At 36.1% G+C, this 14,337-nt stretch overlaps 1 protein-coding gene across 1 annotated transcript in view; it reads right to left on the bottom strand.

Annotated features, from left to right (window-relative positions):
• Positions 1 to 2,046: 2,046 nt before the first annotated feature.
• LOC140138765 (EF-hand calcium-binding domain-containing protein 4B-like) overlaps positions 2,047 to 14,337 on the bottom strand; it is a 79,047-nt gene continuing 66,756 nt past the window's right edge. The window contains 2 exon segments of the mRNA XM_072160531.1: positions 2,047 to 6,046; positions 7,291 to 7,404. Of these exon segments, the coding sequence (XP_072016632.1) occupies positions 5,885 to 6,046; positions 7,291 to 7,404 (276 nt within the window). The 3' untranslated portion in view covers positions 2,047 to 5,884.

The raw sequence follows: 14,337 nt of genomic DNA, 5'->3' as shown, positions 1-14,337 counted from the left end.
ATCACATGTTTAGAAAGTAAACACATATCTATTTACTTTCTGAACAATTTGAAAGTAAACATATTAAATGTTTAAAATTTAAACACTTGGATGTATGTGTTTACCCTGTTTTGTGTTTACTTTGGTATTTAGCCCAGTGAAACTGTCCTATACCTGCTGTGATTAACCCATGAGAACTACCTGCTGATTGGCCAAAAAGAAGTTTTCATTATCAATCGGCCCAATCAGCAATATTGTTAGAATAATTTCACCATACAAAAAAATTGGGGTGAATTATTCGCAAAGCTCCATTCTGATTGGTGATTACAGTGAAAATATCATGTAATTGACCAATCAGAGGCAATGTTAGGTAGTGCTCAGGGGGTTAAAAAGTGCTACATACAGTAAACCCTAACATTTGAATTTACAATGTGGCAAATGACATTACAAAAACAATTCTAGGCACCAGCATGTACAATGTACAAAGGGAAAAACTAATAGTTCAAAAATTGTTAAAATTCTGATGAATGCAGACAAATGCCCCCCCCAACTAAACCACTGTGATTTGTTGTACTTCTGCAAAAAATATGTGAGAAGTATGTGTGCACTGAATGTATATGGATCCCAAACATATTTAAAAAAAAATACTGTTCTATAATTACTGTTTCAAACTGAAAGAATAAAGAATATTTGTTGAGTCTCTCATATACATTTATGGCTTCAAACTCAAAACATGTATACAAGGACTCCTAATTAATCGGTTAATTAAGTCATTGTAGCCATGACATTTACTGAAGGCACCAAGGCAATTTGCTTTGGGCACAAAATGGTGATACCGCAGTGTCCTAAACTTCAGGCTATTTTCAGGCTACTGAAAAGTATACAAGTGCCTAAGTGACCTTTTCAAATTCTTAATTCCAGGGCTGCACAAAATTTTATAATATAAAGCAAATAAATAGTTGAAATCTAGATTTGTAGAGTAATCACTCAATATGTTATGCAATAACATATTTGATGATATCTCTACAAGGTGACATGATCTGATCCAATCGAGGCCAAAGAGGGCGCTTTTTAAACTTGAGTTACAACCAACATCAATCCAGGGGTGTCTATTCTTCCATTATTTGTCCCCAAGGGGGAGGGAATAATTTTTCCATGATTTGGGGAAGAATTTTGTGTTTTGTAAAAGAAAAAGAAAGAAAAGAAGGGAAGAAAAAGTTTCAAGGGGATTCAAGGAAGATTAAAATAAATTTGGGGAACAAAAAGTCTGTAACTGAGCATGTATTATAAAATATCAAGCTGGGGCTATTTTTGGAATGAAATACGGTAGATGGTCATTTATGCATTGGTTGGCAGTGCCATTGATTGCTCTTCAGGGTATAGGTGCAGTGGCGTAGCGTCATAGGGGCATGGGAACCAATCGATCTGAAATTTTTAAAAATCCCATAGGAAAATGTGCCCCCCCCAATCAGACCTGGTGCCCCCCAATCAGACCCGGTGCCCACCCCCAATCGGATGACCCACGCTATGTATAGGTGCATTCATCAAGTGCCATTCAGGGAAGAAATAATAGTCTGACAAATACCTACAATCATGATCAGTCAGGGAAGGAAGGAAAAAGGAACAAGGAAAAGTATGGCCAAACCATGTACATGTAGATACCAACAAGCACAAAATTTCCCTTTTGGGCCCATTTCTGTGGGATTTGGGTTAGGGAAGAATCTGGGGAATGCTGTGCCCACAGCGCGGTAGGGTGAGGGAATAATTTTCTGGAAGAATAGACACCCCTGCATCCTTAGGCTGTGGAAAAATAAACATTTGACTTGTTTGCGACTCAAAAACTAGAATCTGTCAGTCGCAGATAGATTTATTTTAGTGATTATTTTAGTCACTAGTTCCTGCAATAGGACATTGTGTAACAGATTTATGGTGACTTTTTAGATTTTATGGCTCTTTGTGGCCTTACTGAGTCTGGGGGCCCTGAACTATCATCGGTCAGGAAACCCTACCCAAATCATGCGCACTATTGCCACTTGGCCGGAAAAGCACTTGATAAAAACTTCCATCTTTATTGCAATTCGGAGCTTCAAAGACTCAAAACCTGAATAATTTTGCTAAATTGAAAGGAAAATACCCCAAACTACTGTTGCAGTCTGACATTTTAGGTAAGCAGCGGCATGGTTTTCTGAGCAGCGGCAAGTGATCAACAAGTACCCAGCAAACAAAAAATGTTTAGAAAATGTTATATAAGTGCTAAACACATTTTGGGTTTATTCCAATCATTTTTATAACATAATGTAGGGTCATACAGCTCAAATTACCGTACTTTTCCTGACTAGACAGTCCATGCCAAAATTGTTACTGCACCTTTACATTTCATTGAATCTCTTTTTGATGTCTGTCATTTTGAACATCACACTTTAAAGATGTATGCTATGTAGAAACTTTATTTTGCAATTTCATAATTTGCATATTATTAGCATATTTGCAAGAAAAAACATGAAAATCAATAAATACCTATATTTTTCACAATTTCAATATTTTATTAGAAATTAAGCATGTAGGCCGTTTGTTATGACTTGATGAATGAAGCTGTTAAACAGATTTTGATATTTTTGCTTATTTTTCCTTTTTTGCCCCAAAATGTGTAAAAATCAAAAATTTTTGGATGACCTATATTTTCTTTGAATATTTATAAAATTTCTTAATTTAGGTATAATACAGTGCAGAAAAAGATGTCAAAAAATCTGTTAAACAGATTTCCAATAAATTGTTCCATTTTCCATTTTGGGTTAAATACTCAATTTTCATGCGCGGGATATTTGAAACATAAAATGAAAACATGCCCATTGCACTTTTTCCTCGAGATGTACTGTAATATCAAGGTTACGGATATATTATAATCCCTTCTTTATCTTCACTGATCCATCAGATACCTATTGTTATGAATGATCAATGAAAAGGTTCCGAACTGGGCTATACTAATGGTCTGTCAAGTATCTATAGTTATTTTCATGACTGTGTCAACTAAAAAATCATGCAAGGTCGAACCAGAGAAGATGAGAATAGACCTGGTCGAACGTAGGAAAAGTATGATCAGTTGAGCTGTATAAAGATCATAAAAACGTTTTTAAAATGTTTTATATGAAAAACCCACTTCAACAACATTTTAAAAACGTTGTCAAAATGTTGTTCTAAAATATTTTTTGGCAAACATTTTTCTAACTCTTAAATAACATGTTAGAATAGTTTTCATCACATTTTCGAAATATGTTTTCGGAACGTTGTTAAAACATTTTATACCCTTTATATAACCTGACGATAAAATGTTTTGTGTTTGCTGAGTAGCCCAATTGTGCACCTAAGGTTAAAGGTGCAATGTTGGAATACTGGTCATGTCACATAAATAATATCTGTTATATACAATGCAGCATCTCAAAAAACCAGCAGCAATTACTAAACAATTTCAACACATTTCAGAATAAACTTTTAACACCATAAAATTTAATTTGGCAGCAGTTGTAGTCCTGAGCTTCTATTGGTGCTCTAGTCTCAAACTTTGCACATTTTGTAGTCGCTCAGGCAAGAAAACAGTTTGTGTCGGCATCTTTTGCTCAAAATCCTCAGCGCTATGTAATTTATTTGCCGTTACTTGAAAATGGCTACATTTTTTTTCTTTTTACACTGTTTTTTTTTGCTGCTTTGTGTCAAAATGTCCATATTTTTTGTTCTGAAGATGACAAAATAGGCCAAAAGACCATAAAAACATAGGAAAAAATAAAGGCCAATTCTTAAAATGTGCAAGGATTGCACGTAGTCCGCCGACACAAACCTGTTTTTTTTGTCCGTCTTATTACATACCACCATCCTATACCACATAAAACAAATTCTGCTGAATACTGGAAGAAATGTCCAAAAAACATAAAAACTGTCAAAAACCTCAAACTTGCACCAAAAATAAAAAATACAACTTTCTTGAAAAGTAGTTCCACTGAAGGTTCTTACAATATGTGATATGATCTGATCCGCTCAGACTGAAGTCAGGAATTTTTAAAAATTGAGTAGTCACTATCACTAACTTGCTCAGTACCTAACAGCTTACTGATGTTGCATGAAATCCTAAAGTCTCTGGTAGACTTGAATGAAAAGTTATAAATTGATGTTGAAATCCCAAAATCCCCGATAGACTTGAATGAAAGTTATAACTTTATACCGTATTGTTTGTAATAAACGCCCCGGTGGCATTGCATTTTTGCAAAAGGGGCGTTTTATATTGGAAGTGAATTGTCAATGAAAAAACTCAAAAATCGGGTTCAATTTCCCGATGGTGCTCCGGTAGAAAGGAGGGATTTAAGACAATACTAATGCCATTTCCATGGCGCCGCGCAGTGGAAAATGATATTTTCATGGTAAATACCACAAAATTACACCCGTAAGTGCATCATCAAGCAAGAATCTGGTGAAATTATACCATAATTAGGCAATGAAATGGATGGAAGTTTGAGTCATGATAAATAGGTTTTGTCACATGCAATTTAGCGATCGTCAATGCATGACTGACATGACTGTTGCAAGTTTAAGCTTACTCACACAAAATGACATGGAAATGTTTGCATTTTTGTAAATTTTTCATGGAAATATTGGAGGGGGGGGGGGCGTTTATTAGAAGTGAAGCATTTATTACAAACAATACGGTATGTCAATTTTCTTATGTTTTTTTATTGTTTTTCTTCTTTATTCCTGCCCATATCTCAATTTCATTATTGCCGACTTTGGTCTGATTGGATCAGATAGTATCACAAATATATACATCCATATCTAAATGATGCACTTGTCAGCTGCTACATACATGTACATTTGGGTTTTTAAAAATACCAGAATCATCTCATGTGGAGATCATTTCAAATCATCCCCAAAGTCACATGGTTTAGAAATACACAGTACATTCCAAACCCATGTGACTTGGGGATGATTTGAAGTGACCTCCACTTGAGATGAGTCTAGTATATATTCCACATGCATGTGTCTCGTATTACAAAATTGGTAGGTAAAAATACCAGACTCATCTCAAGTGGAGGTCACTTCAAATCATCCCCAAAGTCACATGGTTTAGGAATACATAGTACATTCCAAAACCCTGTGACTTGGGGATGAGTGACCTCCACTTGAGATTGTAGCAGTCGACAAGTGCATCCTTTTGAAATGGATGTACTTGCAAACCCAACCCCACTGGAGCCAACCAAGGTATGCTGCTGAGATGTAGTAAAACTATGTAGCAGCTCTGAAGAAACCAACCTTCCAATCAGGTATATAGAAACAGCACCCACATATACATAATAAAAATTCAAAATTATCTGCTATACATTGACAGCAGTAAAATTCTAGTTGTCCAATGTTAGGCAAGGCACAGGTAATGTCTCTTTCATTCGCAGCAGACAAGGTCAAAGTTGAATTGGCTACATAACCAAATTACATGTAGCAACCTCAGTCCTTATAACAATTGTAGTAAGTCTAAAACTCTGGTAGAATATTTCACGTCCAATGATTCTCATTGCTTCTATGACAAGAGTTTTCATATTGCACTTTTTTCATCCATTCAATCAAACTATTCTTGCCCGACTGATATGTCTAGTCTGTATAGGCTATTCCATTTAAAATCCACACTACCCCTGTGCACGATTTAGGAAATATCGTCCGCAGGAGGAGTATAAATATGAAATGGAATGAACACATTATCAGCTCCATTTAAATTTCATACACCCTCTGTTGAGGGAGGGCAGGTTTCAAATGGAGCTGCTAATGTATTAATTCCATTTGAAATTCATACTCCCCCTGTGGGAGTCATTTCCAAAATCTACCACAGGGGTAGTGTGGATTTTAAATCGAATAGCCCAATGCGGAGTCTTTATGAGCAGCATCCTTTTTTGATGGCAGCATCGTCGAGTGTCAGAGCTTTCTCGATATCTTGGTCCTCTTTCTCCCACAGGAGTTTGGCCATGTCAATGAAGGCTTGCTTTACGTTCTCTCCGCTTTTGGCACTAGTTTCTATGAAGAGACTGTTGTAAGTCTGTCAATAAGAGAGATGTGTAAGAGAGTAAAGTAATTAAAGAATTGCATTAACAATATAGATGTCAAAAATTTAATTTTTTTTAGTAACTACAATGATAATCAAAGTATTAAAGGTCATTATTGCATGGAAAAACATTATTATCATACTTGGAAATTAGTTGTCACCATCTAGAAGTACAATGAAAGACAAACCCAAGTACAATATTCAGATTCTTCAGCCTGATGAACACAGGTTATCATTATATTCATAAAAAGATCCTAAAGCTATAACAGTGCAAATCATCCCATGACGTTATTCACTCTGTTGTGTAGTATTTGTTTTCCTATTAATTACCCGAAGCCATGCAGACTAGTCAAGTTTGAGGAAGGTTACATGCAAGCGTGAGATTGTATTTCTTAAGGAAACCTGTATTATTGAAAAAAAAAATTCTTAAAATCTTATCCTCTCAGCAACGTCCCTGAATGTTGCTGGCAACAGTTTATGGAGTAACTGCAGCCCACAGTTGCCAGCAACAATCTGTAAAGTCAGCAGGGGCTTTGTAGAATTTGCATAGTGCATTTAAAATCACTGAGCATTTTTTCTTTACAAACAAGGGAAGAGACTTACGTATTGTACACTGGAACACAGAACCATTCAACAAAACAAACTAGAGCATGAGATCAGATGACTGATGCTTAAAGCCATATTATAACATTTGCTGAGGAGAACGCCCTCAAAAAATTTTTAAATTCAGGTTTTTACACGATTGTAATGTACTTTAGTAAACAAAGATTCTCTGCAAAAATCAAGACTTTTAGGTGCTGTAGTTTTGTCAAAATCCGAGATTTTGAATAAACCGCCTGAATCAGCGTTTTATTATTACGATTGAAATATTAGTCGAACGCGTATGCGATGTCAACACACCCCTACCTACACGTCGTGCGGGACACACACACACACGCCAGAGGTCGTACCAAATTACAACCGCTGGCGTGACATACATTGGCGCTAGTTGTAAATTCCGATTTTCTTTGCTTTACCTCACTTATTCGGCTCAAAATTAAAAGGGGACATATCTGACAGTAAATGCTAACATTTTATTGAAAATTAATACTAATCTATTTTTAAAGAAATGTTATAATATGGCTTTAATCATAATTCTTGCACACCAGCACAGTTTAATTGTGCTAGTGTGGGAGTGTGATGTGTGGTTCTTTTTTCCCCTGGTTTTTTCTTTGTTTTAGTTTTCTATATTCACTCACCTCAGCTAAGCTTTTCCCTACTTCCTCTTTGATGACTCTGGATGTGGGATCTTCTTGGACCAAGTCCTTCTTATTCCCTATGATCAGCCTTACTACATTCTCCTCTGTTGCTTCCTTGAATAACAAGAATATAATGCATAAACTAGCATCAATTCAAGACAGTTGAGCAATATCTCCCTGTAAGTACAATGTAACTGTAAACATTCCTGCTGTATATAACTCGATTACAGTATTCCCAATACCGGACCTTAATGCTCTGCGTGCTAGCCATGCGCTTCAATGGAAAAATTTCAAGTTTTGAAATATTTTCTCAAAATATCAAGAGCTATCTTAAGAACTACTGAATCAATACTAGGCTTGTTTGTACTCATTTTAATGCATTTTTCATGCTGATTCCAAATATGGTCATGAAAATTTACATTTTTGAAATTTTTGAATTTTAAAATTTTTTTTAAAACTTGTCGTCTGCAGTCGACACCTGCGTGAAGAGAGTTAATTGTGTAAAGCATCTGAGTGCTTGCAAGATACATGCATCATCTATGGTGCTTGATTATGGTTTCAATCACTGAATAGTACTGCCTGCTGTGGTATATGGTCACCTCTTCAGGAAAGCGAAGTCTGTATATAATTTTGGTAACGGTTTTGGAGTAAATTTGGTGCAAAACAATGCCGAAAATATTGATTGAAGCATTTCAAATTTCATGCTTTGGTACATGTATATATATAAAAAGAATATTCTTATTCAATGGGTGTGTCTTGTAAAGAATTCACGTAATTTGATTGGTTTTCTGGTGTATAATATCTCACAATAGTTGATAGTGATATTAGTCAGGGCGCGCGCTGCCACGCAACGGTGGCACGCTTGTTGCTCCTCAATGATCACGCGATAATGCATTCGCGTAATACACGCGAGAACTAAGAACGCGATTCGGGCGGCTTAGATGTTCGTGATGGTTTTGTTCATTTAAAACAACGGGGATGTCCTCACAAAAGTAACTTTATTTTTGTCTGAAAAAAGGCAGTTTTTTCTCGCAAAAATTACATTAAAACTGAATAAGAATGAGAATAAATGATAGGATTTTCTTTTGCCTATCAATATTGTGTCATAATGGATGGGCTGGCCAATATTTTTATCGTAGTGGATACCGCTGCGCCGGCATCCACTACGATAAATATATCGGCCAGCCCCTCCCTTACGACACGATATTGGATCGGCAAAAGACAAAATCCTATCTTTTATTCTCTAAATATCATTAATGTTTAACATGCAAGTCAATATCTGTCTCATATGTGCACAAGGTACAAAAAAAATGTATATGCAGCTGCTGTGTATAGGTGCCCCAAGAAAAAGCATGGAGATTTACACCACTGCAACATATCGCATTCGTTGCTGTATTCTTAGGACTTCAAAAGTGGATCACACCATAAACAATGTCTTGGCTGCAAGTAAGAGGTTGAAGTTTGCGATCCATATTCGACATTACATACTTTTACCAGGCTTTAAAGGTTCAGTACGTAGCTTCAAAATGTGTTATAATGGTATTCATTTAGGAATTTGATCTACTTCTGAGTTCAATAAAACTGTTGAAACTGCTATATAACATTGTATCTGAAAGGCAGTTGCTTAGAGATCACATGATATGGTTAGCATAAACACCAACAATAAAAAAAAATGTGCACAGATGGGTTTGCCACTTTGAATTACTGTCGTTTCTGTAAAATACAAATTTAAGAATTTGGCGCTTAAATATTCAATATGCATATAGCAAGCTTTACTCATGATCAGCTTGAAACAGGTGGGCCTCATAACATTGTGGATTGATATAGAATGGCGTACATGGCACAGCACCTAAGCGAACTGCACTTTGCGTATTTCATGACTGACCACCTATTGTGAGCTGATCAAAGTATACATGTAGACACCAGAAACACCACAATAAAATATTTGCATAAATACGGTGCATCACAAAGCTTTATCACCATGCAGTGTTTAAAAAAATGTGTATATATTTTAATTTGGAACACACCTTGAAATTAAGAACCATCTACGATCCCAATAAAATGGTGTGTGCATATTGTGTACAAATCAAAAACTTTGGTTATAATTACTGAACACCATTATTGTGAAATTATGTATTTTTAATTATACAATGGAAAACTGGAACTAGGTGATACAAAACTTTCCAAATCAGACGATAACAACAATACTTAACTCAACTTCAAGGGTACAAATCCCCCCCAGAAACTCCGAAATGGCTCCTGGTTCCATCACAATTTTAGTTGACCAGGGTCCTATTTCATAAAACTTTAAGATCATCTTAAGTCAGACTTAAGATGAATTAATTCATCTTAAGTCTTGAACTCCTCTTAACTTTAAGATTAATCTTATCTTCTATATTATAAAACAACTTAAGATGAATATCCTTCTTAAGTTGCCTCTAAACTTCAGAGGGGGTCAGGGTGCCTCTTAACTTGTGGGGATTCATCTTAAGTCTCAGAGGTCAAATTTTGGCGGGAAATTGGTAATCAAAACAAATGCACTACAAATAGATAGGTTGGATTTTATTGTCAAATATATGGTAATGTTTTTGGCGAATCGGCTGCAAATTCTTGTAAATACACGAATGGAGAGAGTATAAGAGACTGGATTCACCCACTGGATAAATGGAATGGCCCAGGGGACACTGTCTCATGAAACTGCCCTCCTGAATAGTGACCCAAAATATCAAATTCAAAGTAACTAGTGCTTTAATTAGCTCATCCAGCACATCTTTAAATTTTTGGCCCCTTGGTGATTGGAAATGGCCCCTGGTTCCTAGCTAAATTTGTTGAACCAGGTGCCATTTTTATGTAAAAGTAGCCCTGGTCCATCACTCCTTATTTTCACTCCTGCTCTAGTTCATAGTTAGTTCCAGTTTAATATTTGAAGTACAGGGTGAGTAAAAAAAAAAGGGCAATAGAGAAAAGAAACCTTTTTCGTATTAAAGAACCGAGTTGAATCTTTTAGGTTTTAAAACATTTTATAAATAGCATATCCATAAGTGATCTTGTGTGAAAATATCAAGGAATTAGCATTTACCGTTTTGTTTTTATGACACATTTTATAGCGATACCCAATTTTAATGTTTGTCTAAGAGACACCTAAAATTTGAATGTCAGCCCACTCTGTGTAAGGTAGATTTGGAATAACTGCCAGTTTCTTATATATATTAACCTCATTGGCATTGAAATAAAATGGAGCACCCAAAGTGTTATTGCCCTTGGTCTTGTTTAAGGAGAAGAAACATTATGTGTTGTTATTTTCATTTTCCCTTTATTTTAAAGATGTTTATTCTCTATCAAAACCATGTAAATTTGTAGGCGGGTTTTTCAAATGTCGAAATGAAATGCGCGCAAATTGGAGTGGAGTGAATTACAAAACATCCAGTAAGTTGGACATCTTGGGATTAAAAAAACTGGAGTTGGAGTGGAGTGAGGTATGAAGGACATAAAGTAATGTTAGAAAGTTTGTTTGAACAGAAAAAAAAATAAAAATCAACCTTATTTAAGTTAAAGTCAGTTTCAGAGCTGGTGCATTTATCGTGCATTGTGTGCTCCCATTCAAAATACACGGTACCTCGTGGACAACTAATGAAATTGGGTATCGCAGCAAAAGGACTCATAAAAATTAAACGGTAGAAGCTCTTACAAGTTCGTGTTATCTTGTAACTATAAACATTTATTAAATGTTCTGTGTGATACACATGTAACCATGCGGGCTGCCATCTTGGAAAAGCCCTTATTATTGGTGTTGCCGGTTCATTAGCATATTGATAATCTATCACTAAGTATGGATACTAGAAATCCCTAACCTTGCAACATCCTTTCCTTTTTATAACTTTGTTTGAAATGATTAATAAACGATTCATCATTGAAATAACAAAGAGTTCCTTTATAGTCTCTGTCTTTAGTGTCTCTGAATGTTCTTTACAAGATATGCTATATAGCTATATGATCTTTGAAATTTTACTAAAAACAATTTCCAAAATTAAGTATCCTTTTCAGATTCAAAATCTTTAAGATTAATTTGGAATTTGGAAACTTTCAACTTTGGTAACTCACAACACATTAACTCTTAACTGATTAGAGTTTAAACTTAAACTACAACTCTCAGACTAAGGAGTAGACTTTCCTTAATCTGCACAAACAGCTAAGGGATTATTCTGCCCTTGTCACAGCTTGTTTGTGATCTACATGGTGTGACTAACTGCTTGATTCCATCTTCTTTCTTCACACACCATTTTGGTTGCATGTAATTGCTTTGTTGATTTCAGACAATATTATGAACTTTCATGGGTTACCTTTTGTAGCCAGCAAAATGTAGCCAATAGGCCTCAACAGCATTTAATTAGCGCCAAAATTTTGGTATTCAAAACAAAATTATGAAGTTCTTATGTCTGTTACAATACATTTTCATGTGTGCTATGTAGAGATGTGGGTGGACAACCACATCCTGTGTTCTGAAGATTGAGCAATGTGCATCCGATTGCTCTACACCTAGATAGAAGAGTATTATTCTGACTCTTCAAGAAAAAAAACATAACATAACAACAACAATTTCAACACTTGGACTGCAACTTAACTTTATACACTGCATGTGTGACAACTACATGCACATGGCATAACTTTGCTTGTCTGGCACAATTCAAAACATTTTTTCTGATTGCTTCATTTTTTTTTTTTTTTTGAAGCTGAATAGCAAACAAACTTTTGAAAAAAAAAAACAGTGTCATACTCTGACTTTTGCTGATCAAAATTTTGTCTTGAATTTTGGATCCTCATGAAAACACTACCAAACCAAATTCACTTTGAAAAATATATTTTTATAAGCATATTTTCTATTATGCAACATAAAAAAAAATTCATGTTAAATTGCAGTCTCAAAATACATGTATTTATACACTTTCTAATAACTGAGTCTGTAAGTCCCTATGATGCACAGATTCACATTCACAAATCCAGTGGCTTTCTTGTCTTGATTTCTCTGCCAAATCTGGAGAATTTCTTCTGTTGTGGTGAATTCAGATCTTGATCTTGTCTTGCAGCTGCTGGTATTTGCGGAGCGGTGTTATTTTCTGTGTCAGGCTTGAAACTGCTGCTGCTGTCTAAATCTGGATCATCGTCGTCTTGTTGACTTTCTTGTGTTTTCTTCAGATGTCTTCTGTTACGACGCAAAAGTTGTCCTTGATCTGTCTGTACTTCATAGGATTTAAAGTTCAATTTCTTCTTTACTGTTGCTGGTTTCCACTTTTTGTTGTGTCCAATTGGTTGAACTCTAACTCTATCACCAACATTCAAGGGTTTCAAATTCTTTGCTCCTTGATTATAGTACTTTTGTTGTCTTTGCTGGTTGTTCTGTATTTCTTTGTTTACAGCTTTTGTCACTTTTGGTTTAAGCAACTTTGATGCTGTCGGCAAGAGAGTCTTTGTTCGGCGACTCATCAACTTCTGTACTGGGCTTGTTTCAGATCCTTGTGTTGGACTGTTACGATAGTCTAGCATAGCCAAATACGGATCACTCTTGGATGCTTTAGCTTTCATCAGCAGGTGCTTTGCTGTCTTAACCGCTGATTCAGCCTTACCATTTGACTGAGGGTAGGCTGGGGAAGACGTTATGTGTTTGAATTCCCATTTCTTGGCAAATTCTTCAAATTTCGATGAAGAGTATGGTGGTCCGTTGTCACTAATGACTATATCTGGTATGCCGTGTCTTGCAAACTGAGATTTCATCTTGCCAATTACGATGTCTGCAGTTGCTTCAGAAAGGTAATCAACCTCCCAATAGTTGGAATAGTAGTCTACAATTATGACATACTTTCTGCCATCTATTTCAAATAAGTCTGTGCCCACTTTCGACCAAGGTCTATCTGGTACTTCATGACTCTGAAGCTCTTCTTTGCTCTGTGCTGTTGGTTTTGCTGAGCACACACTGCATTTTGATATGTAGTCTATCATATCTTTGTTCATATTCACCCAATACACAGCTTCTCTTGCTTTTCTTAGGCATGTTTCTTGTCCTAAGTGGCTGGCATGTATTCTGTTTTTCATGTCTGGTATTAGATCATGAGGTATGACAACTCTATTTCCTTTGAATATGATGTCATCCACTACTACCATTTCTTCTCTGAAGTTGTAGTATTGTTTGATCTCATTGGGTACTGTGTTCTTCTCTGGCCATCCAGTCTTGATGACATTTTGCAACTTTTGAAGTGTCTTGTCTTCTCTTGTCTTCTCTTTGATTTCTTTCAGTCTTTCTTCTGAAATTGGTAGGTATTTCAGTATGTTCATTTCTTCGAACTGTCTAACCTCACCATAGTTACTGTCTTCTGTATCAGTGTTCAGATACGCATCGCGACTTAACGTGTTCATCGATATACATGTGACGTCCTGGTTTGTATGTAACTTGTAGGTTATACTTCTGGAGTCGCATCATCATGCCTTGTAGCCTTTTTGGTGCTTTGTATAACGGCTTTTTCATTATTGTTTCCAAAGGCTTGTGGTCTGACTCAACTTTAACTGTTTGTCCATACAAATACTGGTCAAATCGCTCACAGCCATATACTATAGCAAGCATTTCCTTTTCAATTTGCGCATATCTTTGTTCTGTTTCTGTCAGCGCTCTTGAGGCGAATGCTATTGGTTGACCACTCTGTAGGATTGTTGCTCCTAGTCCGCTTTGGGACGCATCACACTGTAGCGTAACCTGTTCTGCCACATTGTAGTACCGTAGCACTGGTTCGCTTGTGATTAGCGACTTAATCTTTGATATCGCTTTATCATGTTGTTCTTCCCACACAAACACGACATCCTTCTCCTCCAGCTTTCTTAGACACTCAGTGGTTGTCGATAAGTTCGGAAGAAATTTGGAGAGATAGTTTACCATTCCCAAGAATCTCTTCAAGGCTGGTAGGTCTGTGGGAGTTGGCATATTAACTATGGCTTCTATCTTCTTTGGGTCCGGTTTCAACCCGTTGCTTGTCAGTAGATGTCCAATATATGACACCTCCG

Source organism: Amphiura filiformis, chromosome 18 (assembly GCF_039555335.1).
Source record: "Amphiura filiformis chromosome 18, Afil_fr2py, whole genome shotgun sequence".
Taxonomy (NCBI): Eukaryota; Metazoa; Echinodermata; class Ophiuroidea; order Amphilepidida; family Amphiuridae; genus Amphiura; species Amphiura filiformis.
Note: the sequence above shows the minus strand (reverse complement) of the source record. Positions and strands in the feature narration are given on the sequence as shown.